Consider the following 19067-nt stretch of genomic DNA (forward strand, 5'->3'; position numbering starts at 1 on the left):
CTTATTCAAAGTTCTATTGCTTTAATAATTTGAATTGATTATAAAGCTGAAGCCAACAATAATTGAAAACACACAAACATTAAGAAAACTTTAAAAGTTCTCCCAAAGGTACCTTGATTTATTTTGAGGAGAGGGAGAGTCATAGTCATAATGGCACAGAAAGAGGCCATTGGCCCATCGAGTCCGTGCCGGCTCTCTGTGGAGCAATTCAGTCAGTCCCATTCCCCCACTCTATCTCCGTAGCCCTGCAAGTTTATTTCCCTTAAGTGCCTATCCAGTCTCCCCTTGAAAACATTGAGTTTCTCCGCCTCTACCACTTCCGTCAGCAGAGAGTACCAGGTCCTCACCACTTGCTGCATAAAAAAGTTTTCCCTCACATCCCCACCCCCCTGTATCTCTTGCCCAAAACCTTAAATCTGTGTCCTTGTACCGTCAACTAGTGGGAACAGCCTTTCCCCGTCTAGCCTATCCAACCCCATCATAATCTTGTACACCTCTATCAAATCACCCCTCAACCTCCTTTGCTCTAATGAAAACAAATCCAACTTCTCCAACCTGTCCTTGTAGCTAAGATCCCCCATCCCCGGAACCATTCTGGTAAATCTCCTCTGCACCCTCTCAAGGGCCTTCATGTCCTTCCTAAAGTGTGGTGACCAGAACTGGACGCAATACTCCAGTTGTGGTCTAACCAGCGCTTTATAAAGATTCAGCATAATTTCTCTCTTTTTGTACTCAATACCTCTATTTATGAAGCCCAAGATCCCATATGCTTTGCTAACCACTCACTCAATATGTCCTGCCACCTTCAGGGACCTATGCACATTTACCCCCAGGTCCCTCTGTCCCTGTACACTGTTTAAAACCGTGCCATTAAGTGTATATTGCCTCTCCCTGTTCCTTCTGCCAAAATGTATCACCTCACACTTCTCTGTATTAAATTCCATCTGCCCATTCTGCTAGCCTTTCTATGTCCTGTTGCAGTCGATTGGTATCTTCCTCACTGTTTGCCACACCCCCAAGTTTGGTGTCCTCGGCAAATTTAGAAATTCTGCTCTGTATTCCAATATCCAGGTCATTTATATATCAAAAAAAGCAGTGACCCCATCACTGACCCCTGGGGAACACCACTGTCTACCATCCTCCAGTCTGAAAAACAGCCATTTACTACAACTCGCTGTTTTCTGTCCTTAAGCCAATTCCTTATCCAAGCTGCCACTGACCCACCTATTTCATGAGCCTCAATTTTGTTAACCAGTGGTACTTTGTTAAACGCCTTCCTAAAATCCATGTAAACAACATCCATTGCATTCCCTTCATCAATCCTCCCTGTTACGTCGTTGAAAAATTCAATTAGATTAGTCAAACACGATCTGCCTTTTACAAATCCGTGTTGAATCTCCTTAATTAGTTTAAACCTCTCCAAGTGCCCGTTAATTTTTTCCTTGATTATTGTTTCTAAAACTTTACCCACTACTGATGTTAAACTGACCGGCCTGTAGTTACTAGGATTGTCCTTACACCCTTTCTTGAACAATGGCGTCACATTTGCCACTTTCCAATCCTCAGGCACCTCCCCCGCATCTAGGGAAGATTGGAAAATTATGGCAAGCCCTTCCGCTATCTCCTCCCCCAATTCCCTTAGCAACCTGGGATGCAAGCAATCTGGACCAAGCGACTTATCCACTCTAAGCATACCCAGCCTTTCCAGTGCATCCTTTCTATCTTTTCACCCCTTCCATTGCTTCTACCTTTTCTACTTCTGATATTTTGTCAGCATCCCCCTCCTCAGTAAACACCGATACAAAGTAGTCATTGAGTATTCTAGCCTTCCCCTGCGCCTCTAAGCGTATATCACCACCTTTGTCCCTAATATGTTCCACCTCCCCTCTTGCTACCCGCTTACTGTTCACATGCTGGTAGAAGATTTTTGGGTTCCCTTTTATGTTAACTGCCATTCTACTCTCATTCTCTCTCTGCCAATCTTATTTTCATCTTCACTTCCCCTCTCAACTTATTGGGCTGGATTTTGTCAATGAGTGCGTGTTGGGGGCGGAACTGCTGGTTGTCGGCTTTCACTCCTGCCCCCAGCGACATCTGGCCAACCCATGTTATTTTCCCTCGATTGACCTTGTTAAGCCCACCCTGCGGGCTTACCGGCCAATTAAGAGAAAGCTGGTGACAGAGGATGTCAGCGTATGACGTTTCATTTGTCAAAAATTTTTGACAGATGAATTGTCAGCATTTGAGAAGCTGTCAAACACTGACAATCTCTGTTCTAAGGTGAGCCCTTGTACTGAAGGTTTACCAAAACCCCCCTCCTCAGCAGAAAACAGATGGCTGCTGCATCTGAGAATGCAGCAGCCATTCTGTCATCTCTGCCGTTGAGATGAGGCACCTCCGGGTCCCCAAGGGTTGAAACCTGCAGGAAGAAGCAAAGGTAAGGAAACTTTTTCCAACACTTTACACTCACCTCTCATACTTAGCTCTCCACATTTGCATCCATCACTCACCTCTACAGCGGACTTTTCGATCCCTCTCACCCCCGCAGACCCACTGCTCCCAGTTTCTGCCATTGTCCTGGCAGTCCTGCCTCCAACCCCACCTCCCCAGGGCTGGGAAAATTCCCCCCATTGTATTTGGTCTGGTTCTCTTTTGAAGAATTCACCAGACATGCATCATACACCCTCTTTTTGTTTCATCATCTTCTCTATCTCCCTCGTCATCCAAGGAGCCCTTGCTTTGGTTCCCTTACCCTTCCCTCTTGTTGGAATGTACCTAGCCTGCACTTGGAACACCTCCTTAAAGATCACCCATTGTTCCATTAGTTTTTCCTGTCAGTCTTGGGTTCCATTTTACCCTGGCTAGATCCTTTCACATCCCATTGAAGTTAGTCCTATTCCAGTTTAAAAGTTCTACTCTAGATTGTTCCTTGCTCCTCTCCATTGCTAATCTAAATCTCATGATACGATGATCAGTCATCTCCAAGTGTTCTCCCACAGACACTTGGTCGACCTGGCCCACCTCATTCCCCAGCACCAGATCCAGCAATGCCTCCTTCCTAGTTGGGCCAAGAACATACTGGTCAAGGAAAGTTCCTGAACACATTTCAGAAATTCCTCCCCCTCCTTTCCCTTTACCCTAGCATTATCCCAATCGATATTTGGATAATTAAAGTCTCCCAATATCACCACTCTATAGCTCTTGCATTTCTCCTATCTCTCCTAGAGAGATAGGAGAAAGTGTTCTATATCCTAAACAGACATTGAGAGGGCACTGTATATAAGCATCAATGTGTTCTGCCCTGGACTGGCATGCCCATGATTCCGCACAGTAAATTAATTTGGGTCAGCCTAGTTACTGGTTTAACTGTAACCACAACTTCCAGGCCAGGAAACTCGTGGCAGTAACTAGGTTGAATGTTTTTATTATAAACCAGCTACAAACATTTCATAAAGCACTTCTCGTAATAGCAGCACTTAACAGCTGGTTAACCTCCTCAAATAATAGTGTCTAAGCAAAGATATTGGCACTGTAAGAAAAAATTGCTAAGAATAGTACGCCACAAACTAAGTTCTCCGGTTTAGTATGAAACTCATACTGTCACTGTACGTGTACAGAGTTTGATGCTCCGTGGCACTCAAGTTTTGTGCTAGTTAAGCATAACATGGCATGTGTTTGTGAGGTAGTGTTGTTCATTGTCACATTAATGATATGGTACTGTCATTATGGTGCAAAATAAGTGTTCAGGGGTCAAATCAAAGTACTGTAATACATAATTTGGTCAGTCCTAGTACTCCTCTACCTCTCAAGTGAAAAGCAGAGATATGAACCAGCAGACCAAGTAAAGGAAGACTTTTTTTCCCCCAAATTGTGTTTGACTAACTTGATTGAGTTTCCCTCTTTGCTTCATAACCCTACATGTGATTTATAGACCAGCAGAGTTTTGTTTTAAACTTAAATTCCCTTGCCTCTAACAGTGGGTCATGTGAAGTCAAAAATATTATTGTAATGTGGCATAAATTGAGCAAACCGCTGGAGGCATTTACAAATTAGGACTTCTGCATTTTCTCTGCAGCAAAAATGTCGTCTTTGTTTCATCCAAAATAATGTAGATAGAAACACAATCATAATAGGTACATTTACATGTTGATGAATGTACATAGTGTAGATTTATTTTTCATTTTGGAACATATTACAATTAAACAAAAATAATTAAAAAAATCTGTGGCATGAAAAGCAAAGTTTTTTTTAATGATAACTGCTCACCCAGATTTCCTTTAATACTAAAAATACCTACATCATATTTTGACCAAAATTGGTAAGAAACAATTCCCGGTTAGTTTAGAATATGAGCACGCTGGGAGCTGTCTTGCATTCATTTTGTCTGCAGTACCAACTTGTCAAATTTCATAAATTCAATAATTTGATAAATTGATTCCTCTGGTTCGATCTCGGTTCTGTTTGGAAAAGCATGCAGAGGTTTCTTCTCTTAGTGAATATCCTTACTGATTCCGTCCCACCCCAACTCAGTTTAAATAGTTTTAACACTTAAAATACAAAAAAAACTTTCAAATAAAGGTTAGAATCTACAATTGAATAGTTTTCTCTTTGCAGTGACAGTCACGTGTTTGTTTTTTCCATTCTTGTATAGGGGCTGCTCTGTGATCGCCCCTCTCTTTCCCCCCCCCCCCCCCCCCCCAAAATGAACTATCAGGGTTTCCTTTGTTTTGTAAGGGATTTGTTAAGGGCAAATTGTGTTTGACTAACTTGATTGAGTTTTTGATGAGGTAACAGAGAGGGTGGATGAGGGCAGTGCAGTTGATGTTGTGTATATGGACTTTCATAAGGCATTTGATAAAGTAACGCATACTAGGGCTTGTTAGCAAAATTGAAACCCATGGGATTAAAGCGGCTGCAGCAGCATGGATACAAAATTGGCTAAGGGATAGAAAACAGAGTTGTGGTGAATGGCTGTTTTTCAGACTGGAGGGACGTATGCATTGGCGCTCACCAAGGTTCACTACTAGAACCACTCCTGTTTTTGATATGCATTAATGACTTGGACTTGGAAGTGCAGCCAATGTTCCCTGTAAGCTGCGCTTTGTTCTGCGAGGCCTGTTTCTTTTAGTGCGTGTTCCCTTTAAATTTCCACGCACGTGGAGTTTTTACAATGGTGAAGCCGGTGAATGGCCTGCATGGGACCTTTCCCATTACTGCATGGCTGCGCAGTTTAGAAGGAACATTGGGTACAGGGCATAATTTCAAAATTTGCAGATATCACGAAACTTGGAAGTGTAGTGAACAGTGAGGAAGATAGTAATAGACTTCAAGAAGACAAAGACATAGACAGGCTGGTGGAATGGGCAGACACACAGATGAAATTCAATGTAGAGATGTGCGAGGTGATGCATTTTGATCGGAAGAATGAGGAGAGACCATACATACTAAATGGTACAATTTTAAAGGGGCTACATGAACAGGGAGACCTGGGGGTGCTTGTGCATAAATTTTTGAAGGTGACAGGATAGGTTAACAAATCAGCTAATAAAGCATATGGGATTCTGGTCTTTATAAATAGAGGCATAGAGTACAAAAGACAGGAAGTTATGCTAAACCTATATACAGCATCAGTTCTGCCCCAGCTGGAGTATTGTATCTAATTCTAGGCACCACACTTCAGGAAGGATGTGAAGGCTTTGGATAAGGTACAGAAGAGATTTTCTAGAATGGTTCCAGCATGAGGGATTAAAATTTCATGAATAGACTAGAGAAGCTGGGGTTGTTCTCCTTGGAGCAGAGAAGGCTAAGAGAAGATTTGATAAAGGTGTTTAAAATCATGAAGGATTATGCTGGAGTAAATAAAAAGAAACTGTTTCCAGTGGCTGAAGGGTCGATAACGCAAGGGCACAGATTTAAGGTTATTGGCAAAAGAACCAGGGGCAAAATGAGGAAAAACTTTTTTATGAGTGGTTAGGATTTAGAATGCATGCCTGATAGGGTGGTGGATACAAATTCAATTTTAGTCTTCAAAAGGGAATTGGATAAATATTTGAAGGAGAAATAATTGCAGGGATATGGGGAAAGAGTGGGGAATGGGACTAACTCTTTGAAAGATCCAGCGCAGACTCGATGGACCGAATGGCCTCCTTCTGTGCTGTACTATTCTATGATTGTATGACAGTGGAGATAACAAAGTTTTTATTTTATAGCTACTAATCTACCGTTTTAAGTCATTTCCATTAATTTTTGATTCATCACACTGGTAGTCTTGAGTTTATTGTTCAATAATCCACAGCTCAGACATGATGTACAAACTTGATTTTTTTTTCCCCCTTTAAAATATGGTTTGCCAAATCTAAGTATCAGATAAAAGGTTTGTCACTTAACTGAATGTTTCACTGGCGCTGAGTCCAGAGAATCATAGACCTGAATCGTGCTTCCCCAGTAAAAGGAAAGTTGTCCCTGGACTGTTCTGGTATGTCTCCTGGTGCAAATTCAGAATGGCATTGATGCAAGTCTGAGAGTAGGCGTTCTCCCACCCGCTGGCTCGGCTGCAGTTGGTGTTTGATCTGGGAAAACCTGGACAGAAAATACAATGAATTTACTCATTTAAAAAAAAAATGATGGGTATTCAGTCATTTCATTGATCACAGCATCCTCAAAACCCCGCAGTTAAACAAATTGGAATCATTTGTTTCTGGGTGTGATGTGGTTGGGGTGGCGTGTGGTGGAGGCTGGTAAATTCCCCAGTCTGCAACTTGTTGATGCCAACTGTACTTTGTGCCATTAGTGTATATGTTGAAAGATTAATTTTGTTCCATGTACCCCAGAAAAGAGTTAAATATGATTGAATTTGAATTGGTTTTATGCTGAAAGATAATATTTAAGCAAACTAAGGAACAAATGTTAGGTTTAGCTTACAAGATTACAGTTGAGTGTTTTCATAAATGTTTAAATGAAACCAAAGCAGTGAGTACAGTGTACTGGCACACTCAGAATACTGCTACACTCCGAGCTCATAAATCCGAATTGAGTTGACCATTGTCATGAACATGTCAAAATGTTAATGTTTTACAGACAAATCTCCTCACTTTTTGCGACTTGGAGATGTGGAAGTAAATGCAGGACAAAATGCTACATTTCAGTGCATCGCTACAGGCAGAGATACAGTGAATAACAAGCTATGGCTGCAGGTGAGATCTAGCAATACTATACAGGTAGACTATCCTTTATCCGAAAACCTTGGGACCAGCTGAGTTTCGGTTTTCGGAATTTTTCGGATTTCAGAAGGTATTGTGAAATTTGTCGGGGGTGGGGGTCGGCGGGGGGTCGGGGTCGGCGGGGAGAAAAGAATATTGGACGGGTCGGGGGAGAAACGAATATCGGGCGGGTCGGGGGGCGGGTCGTGTGGGGGAGAAAAGAATATCGGACGGGCCGCTGCAGCTATCTGACGGGCCGCTGTATTGTCGGGTTCCGGGGGTCGGGTCGGGTCAGGGGGGAGAAAAGAATATCGGGCGGGTCAGGGGTCGGGTCGGGTGGGGGAGAAAAGAATATCGGACGGGCCGCTGTATTGTCGGGTTCACTCTCCCGGTACCTCCTTCACACTGCCCGGCTCGGCCTGCAATCTCCTACCCAGGAGGGAACTCTGTGACCCTCTGCCCTGCTCAGCATAAGTCGTGCGCCACTCTGGTCATGTCGTGCGCACGACTTACGCTGAATGAAAAAACTTTCGGTTTTTAGAGGTTTTCGGAAGTTCGGATAAAGGATAGTCTACCTGTACTCCCATCTGTCTCGTAATAACTCTTTCTGTCAAAAACAGAAAAAACTGTCAATCATTTCCACACAATGCTCACGTTCTCAACCTATGAAGGGATTGCTATGAATAAGTTAGGATTATTTTTCCACTTGCAAATTTTATGTAGCTTAGCAGTAGTTCAATTTATAGTTTTTTTGCTTTTTAAAATTTACATGCAAACGCCAAGAGAATCTGCAATCTGGAATGTAATTTAATAGACACGGCATTTCACATTCGGAACATTACCCTAGGGCAACATTGTTTCAGGTTTTGTAATGAGACTCAACTGACTGTTGGCTTCAGAAATCCAGAGGCGGAATCAATCATTGCTATGTAAATTACAGCTAGGGGAGTGGTTATTGTCAAAGCTATGTAAAATTCTATTGATAAAGACGATGGAACACATAATAGATGAGAACTTCTCATTGATGTGAAAGATGTGGGCAACTGATGCACGATTCAAGTGGACGGTTTACAATGTGGGGAGTGATTTTTTTTTTATATAAGAGTTGGGGGATTAATGTGATGTATGTCTACATCGATCCTGATATTTGAGCTTGTTTGGAAAACTCTGCTGAAAATAAGATGTTTGCATACTGTCCAAGCCTTGGCAGGGATTGAAGGATAAAAATCCCCATTAATGATTTTTTTTCAAATGGCACAGGTTTGTTTTGTTCAGTGTTGTGCTTATGATGGCGTGTTGCTGGCTTTTATTTGATTTCTCAAAGACCCATAACTCTCGTGGTAGACATAAGTGATTTTTTGAAGCATTGGGTAAAATAAAAGCACTGATGCACAACTGGTATAATATGTTTATTATATCACTGATGAAATAAAAAATGGCAAGTTAAAAATTATTTGCAATAGGGCACGTATGGAAAATATTTTTATTTTACTCTGTCAGTAGGTTGAAAAATTGAGCTGCATAAATTGATACTTTTTTTTACTGTAAAAATACAGAAAAAAATTCTGTTTGCGTATCTGAAATACAGAAATACCTTGTGTATGATAAATATTTATCTCCTTTTTAAAAAAAAACACTTACTCATCTGTAGGTCCTTTGGATGATTTTGCCTCCTCTGTGTTGATCCTGTATAATGGCCAAATGACCACAAATCTAATTTAAAGGGCCTGCCAAACTGCCCGAGTCACTTCCAGCTCAACATGTCACACTTTATGCCAGTTTTAGCGTAATGGTGGCACATGGTCACACAAGAAAAATTGCAGAAAGATCATGAGAACATTTCAAAAGTTCATGCATGCTCGATTGCACATAGTTTCCAAAGCACAAACATACTCATTAAAAAAAACAAAGTTAAACTGTAAATAGTGGTATAAAAAGAACAATCATATGGTAACTATTAGATGTGCTATCTAACAAACAAATATCAGTTGGGTTTGCATGTTGAATAAATTTTCTTATTGCGTGGTACCCTGCCCCGTTTGTTCAGATTATTATTTTCCTAATCATTGGCATCTTACAGATTTCTTTTCATTTTTATAGAAATTGCATTAATTTTCAACAACAGTAAGATAAAAATAAAGGTATGGCCTAAAAAACCAGCATTTTTGGTTTAAACAAAAAAATACATGTTAAAACATTTGATAATTTGTTTTAATTGAGAGACCAGTACAACTCAACATGGAATAAAAACACCAAATGCTTGAGCATGTAACATCCTTTGTATAAATGTTTACAGTTGAAAGCTGTAAGGGATCTTGCATCCCAAAAGCTAGTTTTTTTTTTGTAATGGCAAGGCAAATATTTTTATATGGGGGTGGGGTAGGGCTGTATGCACTGCATTCACGTATTGATTTTAAACTTTCAGAACACTGAATTCATGTGCTTAAAGGTTACTTGAGTATCTGAGGGCAACAGTCAGCTTTAACATATCGGGTGAACAATTTTTTTTTTGTTTTGCTCTAGACTAAGTCAGCAGGTACCTAAAGTAGCAAACTTGTATTAAAACCTGTGATGGTTTCTGACAGCTGTGTTTGAGATGCTGGGCCAGGGGAAATATTAACTTCATAGACTACTGAAAAGACTGTTGTAGCTGGCCATATCATTAAAAATATGCCCTCTCTGATGTATTTGATGCAATGCTCTCACAGACCACACCATTGAGGGAATACATTATGAAATGGTCTACCATAGAGTGGACTGTCAAAGAGTAAATTATAACTGGGAACTTAACGACTAACTTTAGGCAGTATTTAAAAAAAAATCTGTTCTCATTCTGCTTTCTAATATAAATGTCAATTCAGTAATTGAATTGCAACTAGTGTGCGGTTATAGCAGCCCAAGGTGAAAAGATTTGTCTCTTGAACCTGCCTGGTAGTGTGTAAGTATTACTAGGAGCTATGTATTACTATAGGGACTGAACTGATCAGGAACTCTGAGAAGGGTGGTATTAATTCATTGCTATGCGGTTGCATTAGTGAGCAGTGTTTCGGCTATAATAATGTATTTGGGGTTATTTCAATATTTTAGGAAGAGTAAATACTAGCCCATGCCTTTTTGGCAAAGGAGGGCTTTGTTTGCCAGCCAATCACTCCATTCTTCAATGGCTTTGACTGCTCCCCTAATGGCTTAGTAACTAAATCCAAAGTGTGGTATGGTCCTGAGTCGTATTGACAGAGGGTTCCAGGCCCAATCATTCATCTGTGTTGAGTTTGCTGATCTTATCCAAGGTAGCGGTGGTGTTACCACATGGGAAAGGGAAAAACATTCAAGGATTCCTACTCCTGATTGTTGCCTGGTGGTTCCTGCTGGAAAGTATGCATGTGTAGATGTTGGGTGAGGACAGGATTAGGCTTGGCTCCACAATCATTGTCTGCGCTCACACATAAGGAATAGTCACTTAGGTGACCTACCGGAAGGTTGTCAGCACCATGGGAGTCAATGGCTTCAAGGAAGATGAGGATCAAATTATATAGAAGAATCTCCTCATAGAGCACAGTGGCTAATAAGAGGTGAAATCTACATAAGCACTTTTTTCAAAGTGTGTTGGAATTGGGGTTCCTCAAATGGACTAGTGGTTAAATGTACTGAGTGATATACTATTTTGCCATGCAGATGAAGAATATTTGCGTTTGATCATTGATCTATGCCAATTTTAGCTGATCTCACATAGGATGGCATTGGGAGTATCAAATTTGGCCTGAGCATCCTTTGGTTGGATGGGAGTGGATAGAATCAGTGAGGCACCTCTGATCCTGATGATTATCTGGTAACCTCTGCAAATTGTGTATTGGTGGTGCTGTTGGGTGAGAACCTTCTGGTTATCAGCTGTCACATATTCTGCAATTGAATAGCTGTCTGGCATTCAATGTATAGAGTCACAAATGTTGAGGTACCAGAGGTGGTAATTGGCCAGGTTAGATTTGTCCAGTTTTATGTGGATAGGGCATACCTGGGCAACCTTAGACACTGTTTGGTAGATGCTAGTTTCACAGCTGTACAGGAACAGCTTGGCTAGGGGAGTGGCCAGCCCTGCTGCACAGGTCTTCAGCGTTAACAACTGGGATGTTGTCAGGGCCATAGCCTTTGTTGTGTTCAGTAAATTCAGCCACATTGTAATTTCATTTGGAGTGAACTAAATTGGCTGGATGCTGGCATGTATGATGATCAGGACCTCTGGTGAAGGTTGACTCGGTTCTACTCAACACTTTTAGTTAAAGACACTTGAAAACACCTTAGACTTGCCTCTTTCACTCTTGTCATTGAGAATGAGGTTGTTCATGGAGCCTCCTCCTGTTACTTATTTGTGCACCACCATTCTTGACTGCATATGATAGGTGGTGATCAGCAGGAAGTTTTCTTGTTTGAGCTGAAGCCTGAAGTCATCCGGTCTGGAGTCAATTTTGGTGACTCCCAGCGCCACTTCTACCCAACTGATACCACTGAGCCCCCACTTCTGGTGAGTTTATCCTGCTAATGGGATAGGACCTTCCCGTGTTGATGGACGGCTCTGGGATGTTGGCTAATAGTTATGATTCTATTTTAGTATTTATAACTTGTTGGCTTGCTAGGCAAAGTTCAGAGGGCATGAAGAGTCAATCATCTCTCAAAGGAATACTGATCCTCATCTCCTTGTGAGGTGTGACGTCAATGCTAGCAGACGCTACTTTCTTGATGTTTGTTCACTGCAGACTGCCTGAAATGCTAGGCACCTCCTGGGGAGCTTGGAAGGATGCAGTGGCATGAAATCTTCATGCTGTGATCACCTTCACTTCTATGAGAAGACAGCAGTAGTGTCAGACTATTCAATGGAAGAGGTCCTCCTGGAGACGAGTGTGGCTTCATAAGGACTGTTGGATTACTTTATCTATATGTGATGCTTTCTTAAAGCTATCCAAAATGACATGCAATATTAAGTTTAAATTTCTGGGCAGGAATGGGTAATTGAATTCTCTCTCAATGTGCTACTTTTGCTGAAATCACTATTCCTGAAAGTAGTAAAAGCCAATTGTGCAATTTCTTGCCCAAACAGTGTCTCTTAGTCTTGTTAACATAGATTGGAATAAAATGTCAAATTCATGACCTGTACTCAATTTTTAGGGGAATGGGATGTTAACTTGACTTTGCAGTGCAAAGATACTATGATTGATAGACAACACTGTCAGCAGCAGCAAAATGAAAAATAACTGGGCTTATTTTACCAAAAAATAAAATTTGTGTGTGAGATAGAAATACAAGTTCTTCTTTCAGATTTCTAAATGGGTTGTCTATTAAATGTGCTAAATAAACCAGGATTGTTTACAATTTGTCAACTGATGATCACTAATTTGGACCCAGGACATAAGAAATAACTAACATTTTCAATTTTAAAAAAATATTTTGTTTATCAGAGGCGAAATGGAGAAGACATACCAGTTGCTCAGACGAAGAATATAAATCACAGGCGGTTTGCAGCATCCTTCAAATTGAAAGAAGTGAAGAAAAATGATCAAGATTTGTACCGTTGTGTGACCCAGTCTGAAAGAGGCTCTGGTGTATCGAATTTTGCTGAGCTTATTGTTCGAGGTATTGTAAATTTAGCATATTCCTTGTGTTGAGCATCTTTGTTCTCTTACTGAATTAATTTTATTTTGAAAAAGTGTACAATGTGTGGCTTTTATTTGTCAGATTCAGTAACTTATTGGCTGTGAAATTGCTCAAGGATTCTGCCAGTCCACCCGATGGGAGACCGGTGGAACCCCTAGGCCAATTGCAAAGACCCGGCCTTGTTGGCTCTCCACTGTTTGAGAGTTTCTGAACAGCCATGTAAGTGGAGGTTCTTCTGTCGGCCCCTTAAAAAGCAAATCACGGAACTGGCAATGGGGACTTCCTAGGTTGTGAATTCTAGGTCCTGGCCTTGACATAATAGTGGCAGGTATGCTGAGTGAGATGAGCTGTACCGGCCTCTGCATGGTGCCTGTGGGCCCCACTGGTGGAATCCGGGCTTGGCAAGAAGCTTGCACCCAAAGAGAAGCAATTTTTTCCTCCATAAAAATATTCCCATGTGAGAGTCAGGAGGCGGGACTGGGCCATCCCCTCCCCCATCACAGTGGGTGGGTGTTCAAGGTGCATGGGGCATGCTCCTGCCTGTCCTGTGCAGATGACGTTCCCCCCCATTGACCTTGCAACCTCCAGTGTGGTCAATGCTGGGGACATGGTTGGGTGCAATCTTAGCACAACCGGTAGAATTTTGGGACCATTGTGCCTATGTTCCTTCCCCCTGCTCCCACCCCCCACCCAGGTAAGTAATTTCCCAAATATGCTCAGCAAAAATCTTAAATCACAATAGAAAAAAGTAAGGTGAAGGATGATGAGAATTCTTCAATCTTGGATGATTTTTAGTTCAATTGCTAAAATTGTCAGCTATCTGTATGGAGCAAGTCATTAGAAGAGATGTGTATCAGGTTTCTTAACATTGTGAAAGGCCTCTTGGATCCACTGATAAGATCTTCCAATATGAAGAAAAGGTTCCACTTGCTTCATTAAAGTATGGTTTGTGGTCAATTGCTCAATTCAAAGAGAAGTATAGTCAGCAGAATACTCTTGAGCGCCTGCTTCTTTGAGGCTAAAGGCTACATTGTAAATGGAGAAGTTTTTTAGGATATATTTGTTCTCAGGATGTGGGCAAGGTGGCATTTATTGGCTATCCTTAGTTTACCTGAGGGCAACCATGCAATGTAGGACTGGAGTCACACGCAGGCCAGACTGGGTAGGGGTGGCAGGTTCCTCTCCATGGAGGTCATGAGCAAACCAGTTGGGTTTTTATGACAAGTTAGCAGCTTTATTTTTTCTGGTGCCAGCCCACAAATAAATAGATTTTACTGAATTCAATTTCCCAACTTGCCATGATGGGATTTGAACTCAAAGCCTCTGGATTGCTGGCCCAGTACCATAACCACAAAGCTACTGTACCTGTACAAAGATCAAGTTATCAAAGTAAGGAAGCAGAAAAGTAGGCATGCTGACATTCGGCACCAGCAGAAAGAAACATTTTGGGCAAAGTTGAAATCAAGCAAACCCAATTTATTTCCCTGTAAGTGATCAGTGTATCTGTTCAGTATTTTTTAAATCTTTCTAAATCTGTATGTTGGTTGCCTTTTGAGTCTATTGTACTCCTGTGTGCCTCCCATTGGACTGACTTCTAAGGGTCTGGGGGAGTCTTTTGGCATTATGGTGAGCCGATAGCTCCTTGTCCTGAGATTGCCCTGAAACTGGTTCTGCCACATCGGCCTTGTCCATTCTAGCACATTCCCTATCATTTGAGGAGGAGGGAGGACGATGGCCATAAATGTGGTGTTACCAAAAGCACCCTGCAAGTTTTGATGATTATGGAAGATTGTCTGCAGTGTACAGGAAGGATATTGGTACAGCAGTCCACCATGGAGCATGCAGCACCACCATGGTCATTTGCAGAACAACCCTCAGTGGCCCACTCCAGCCTTGTCCTGCAGCTGAGCACTTCCTCAAATTTAGAGCAGTGGACAGGAGAAACGTATTTACATCAAGAGTTCTGAGGCTGTGGAATTCATTTCCAGGGTTAGTGATTGAGACAAAAACTCTGTCAATATTCAAGATTAGATTGGATTGGTTGATGACGGAAAAGGGGTTGAAGAGACATGGGAACAGGGTGCGTGAATGTATTTAGAACTATTTGCTCACATAGGGTAAATGGCAACATGGACTGGTTAGGCTGAATGGCCTGTCTCTATGTTGTAACTTCCATGTTTTTCTGTGCAAGGTTGCTCCAGCAACATCAGATATTTTGCCCCAAATCTCTGAGCTCTCAGCAACTGTCATATTGACACCAGGAGCTCATACTGAATACCTGATTAGGGCTTGTCCCGTAAGATTGATCAGAGCCAGCTTTATGCAACTTGAGCAGGCACAAAGACAATATCACAAAGTTCCAATTTCATCTGTTGCCCCATATGAAACAATTTTTGAAGTCTTGATAGTTATTTGTTTTCTCTGGTGCAAAGATCCATGATGAACTGGTTAACAAGCAGTGGGTATCTAAGTTGATGGTTCAGGGCATTATTAATTCCTGCAATTTGGAAGAGAAGGTGTCTTAAAGGTAGGTTACAGGTCATTCCAACTATTTAATTGCTGCTGTTTCACATGTCTTAATCAGGTTACAAATTTTCCTAGTTTTAAGGCTGCCATATGGAGTACTCCACACCTATTTACAGAACATTATTATTATTGCATCTTGACCGAACAGTAATGAATAGAGGAGACGGAATGTACCTTTTACTATTTATTGAGTAAATGGGTGGACATTACAGCACATTGTCTGCAAGGCAGAACCCGAAAGTGAAAGACAAAGTAAAACCGAGCCCCCCAGCACCCACTTCAGGTAACACCCGGGAACTGGGACAAACTTAATTGAAGCAAAACTCAAAACACAACACTCCTTTCCCCCAGATAAAACCCCTTAGTCCTCCAGGCGTCTGGGACGGAATCTAACCCGACTTGAGCGCCGCTGGACAGGCATAGTCGGGGTGCCACTGCTAGCCGCAGGAAAACCTTCCTCCGTGGCTGATGACTCCGTGACACCTTCTGTCGATGTGGCTTCCGTCGTTGTTGCAGGAAGCAGGCCGTCACTGCCTGGCAGAGGTGGCAGAGACAATGGCCTAGCCTGTGACGTCTCTGTTAGTCTCACCGGAGTACGACCCCGTAGCTGGTCTACGTGGCGTCTGTGTAGCTGGCCATCAGGTGTATGGACGCTGTACGACAGGGGACCCGTGGCCTGCTCCACCACGGCAGGCATCCATTTGTCTCCTCCTGCATAGCAACGGGCAAACACAGTCTCTGACGACTCGAACTGCCTGGCGGTGCCCTGGTGCTTCTTAGCCAGCTCCTCTTGCTTTGTGTGCATCTCATCCCTGTAGTCCGGGTGTAGCCGGTCCAGTGCAGTCGCCAGCCGGCGACCCATCAGCATCTCGGCAGGACTCTTCCCCGTTGCTGAGTTTGGTGTGGTATGCTGTGATAACAGGAACCTGGCCAATCTGGTTTGTCAGTTCCCCCCCCCCGATATCCTCACCAGTACCTCTTTTGTGGTTTGCACCATCCTCTCTGCCTGCCCGTTAGAGGAGGGGTGATAGGGCGCTGTGGTCACGTGGCGGATCCCGTTTCTGCCTGCAAAAGCCTTGAACTCCGCTGACGTGAAGGCTGCTCCATTGTCCGAAACCAGCACGTCGGGGACCCCATGTGTGGCAAACAACAAACGCAACGCGTTGATCACTGCACTGGATGTCATGGAGCTCATGATAGCCACCTCCAGCCATTTCGAATGAGAATCCACCACTATCAAAAAGACCTTCCCCTGAAATGGCCCTGCAAAGTCAATGTGGAGTCTTGACAATTTACGAGTGGTCCACTCCCAGGGGTGACGGGGAGCCTTGGATGGGCTATGGCGAGTCAGCTGACATGTCTTACAGCTCTTTACCACCTCCTCCACGTCTCGGTCCAACCCCGGCCACCAGACGTAGCTTCTCGCCAACGCCTTCATGTGCACAATCCCAGGGTGTGAGTCATGCAGCATTTTCAGCACCTCCTCTCTTGCGGCGGCAGGAACCACCACACGGCTTCCCCAGAGCACGCAGTTCTTGTGTGCAGACATTTCATGGTGCCTCTGAACGAAGGGCTTGAAATGCTCCTCCTGGACCTCGGAGGGCCAGCCATGCAGCAGCCAGCGTAGCACCCGTGATAAGACTGGATCTTTCTGTGTGAGGCTGCCAATCCGCTGGGCATGGAGTGGGGCCTCTGGAACCTCCTCCAGTAGCAGCACCTCCAGGGGTGGTGGCGGCATCTCAGCCATTGGCCGGTTCAAAGGCAAGTGACTCAGAGCATCAGCATTAGCCAGCATCTTCCCAGGCCTGTAGCAAAGTTCATAACTGTAGGCCACCAACATCAGACTCCACCGAAGCATACGCGGTGATATGATCTGGGGCATGGGCTTGGAGTGATGCAGGAGCCCCAAGATTGGCTTGTGGTCTGTGTAGATGACGAACTGTCTCCCTAACAGGTACTGGCTGAACTTCTTTACCCCAAATATGATGGCTAGGGCCTCCTTGTCAATCTGGGCGTAATTACGTTCTGTTGTTGAGAGTGTTCTTGAGGCAAAACTGATAGGTGCTTCCCGGCCATCTGGCTCTGTGACCCAACAGAGCTCCCAGCCCGTATGGTGAGGCATCACACACCAACACCAATGGCTTGTTTTCATCATAGTGTGCCAGAACCTTATCTGCTTGTAGCAGTTCCTTTGCCTGTCTGTAGGCTGTTTCATGAGCTGAGGTCCAGTTCCACACTGATGCTTGGTCTAACAGCCTGTGCAGTGGCTCTAAGATTGTGGCTTTGCCCTTGAGAAAACAACTGTAGAAGTTTAACAGTCCGAGGAATGCCTGCAGTTCGGTCTTGTTCTTGGGGGTGGGAGCGCTCCTGATAGCCTCCACCTTCTCCGTAGTTGGATGCACACCGTCTTTGTCCACTCGGAATCCCAAGAACTCCACCCCATTGGCAGCGAACACACATTTCTCCTTCTGAAGGCGTAGTCCTACCTCAGCCAGCCGGCGTAGTACTTCCTGCAGCCGCTCATCATGGGCTTCCTGTGTCTTGTCTGTAATCAGTATGTCATCCATGTAAGGCTGAACTCCCGGAACACCAGCCAACAGGGTGTCCATGAACCTCTGAAAGATTGCCACAGCCATAGACACCCCAAACTGCAGCCTTGTGGCTCGGAAAAGTCACCTGTGGGTGTTGATTGTCAACAGCTCGGCTGACTCTTCATCCAGGACCAGTTGCTGGTATGCTTGCTTGAGATCCAGCTTGGTGAACAGAGTGCCTCCAGCCAGTGTTGAAAACAGCTCTGTAACTGTTGGTAAGGGATACACATCTGGTAACACAGCAGTATTAACCGTACATCTGTAATCTCCACAGATTCGCAGGCCCCCATCCTTCTTTGCAATGGGCACGATAGGGGTGGCCCAACGGGAGTTCTTCACTGGCAAGAGAACCCCTTGGTTCACCAGCTTATCCAGGGCCTCATCCACCTTCTTGCGCAACGCAAAAGGCACTGGTCGTGCCTTGAAGAACTTAGGCGCTACCCCTGGGTCCACTTCGATTGAGACTGGCGGTCCCCGACAGGCCCCGAACTCACCAAAAACCTCTTCATAGTTCTCCAACATAAGCATTATGGGCTGTTGCTGTACCGTGTGTACTCCTGTCACTTCAATACCTAGGGGCTCAAACCAATCTCTGCCCAGCAGGCTTGTGCCCTGCCCCGCCAGCACATAAAGTGGAAGTGTGTCCTTGACTGCCTGATACTTAACTTCCACATGAATCATACCCAGCACCTGGAGTTGAGCTTGGGACCGCTGCCGTAGCACGCCACTGACCTGAGCCATCTCCGGGGGTTCACTTGGCCACAGCCTATTGTAAGTCTCTTCGCTTATCAACGAATACGCTGAGCCTGAATCCACCTCCATGCAGAGTGGTGCCCCATTCATGATCACATTTGCCGTGTATCCCCACCGTCTGTGGGGTAGCTGCTCAGCTTCCGTGGTATACACTGTGCACTCATCGTTGTCCTCCAGTGTCAGGGTGTGTGTCTGTGATGCTTGTGTTGGCTCTGCTGCAGCAGCCTGAGCTTTCTTCATGCAGACACGAGCTATGTGTCCTCTTTTCTTACAGAAATGACATACCGCTGATACAAATTTGCACGTAGTGGAACCATGGAGAGCCCCACAGCGGAAACATTTTCTTCCTGTCTCT

General features: G+C 43.8%; 1 protein-coding gene across 8 annotated transcripts in view; it reads left to right on the forward strand.

The window, feature by feature from the left end:
- The window catches only part of ptprk (protein tyrosine phosphatase receptor type K), a 702201-nt gene that overhangs the window by 256257 nt on the left and 426877 nt on the right, over positions 1–19067 (forward strand). For all 8 annotated transcript variants that reach the window (XM_085997159.1, XM_085997160.1, XM_085997163.1 and 5 more), the window contains exons 5-6: positions 7078–7193; positions 12647–12821. In XM_085997159.1, the coding sequence (XP_085853285.1) occupies positions 7078–7193; positions 12647–12821 (291 nt within the window). The remainder of the gene's footprint in view (positions 1–7077; positions 7194–12646; positions 12822–19067) is intronic.

This window comes from Somniosus microcephalus, chromosome 9, assembly GCF_052327205.1.
Source record: "Somniosus microcephalus isolate GS21.2 chromosome 9, FLI_Smic_1.0, whole genome shotgun sequence".
Classification (NCBI taxonomy): Eukaryota; Metazoa; Chordata; class Chondrichthyes; order Squaliformes; family Somniosidae; genus Somniosus; species Somniosus microcephalus.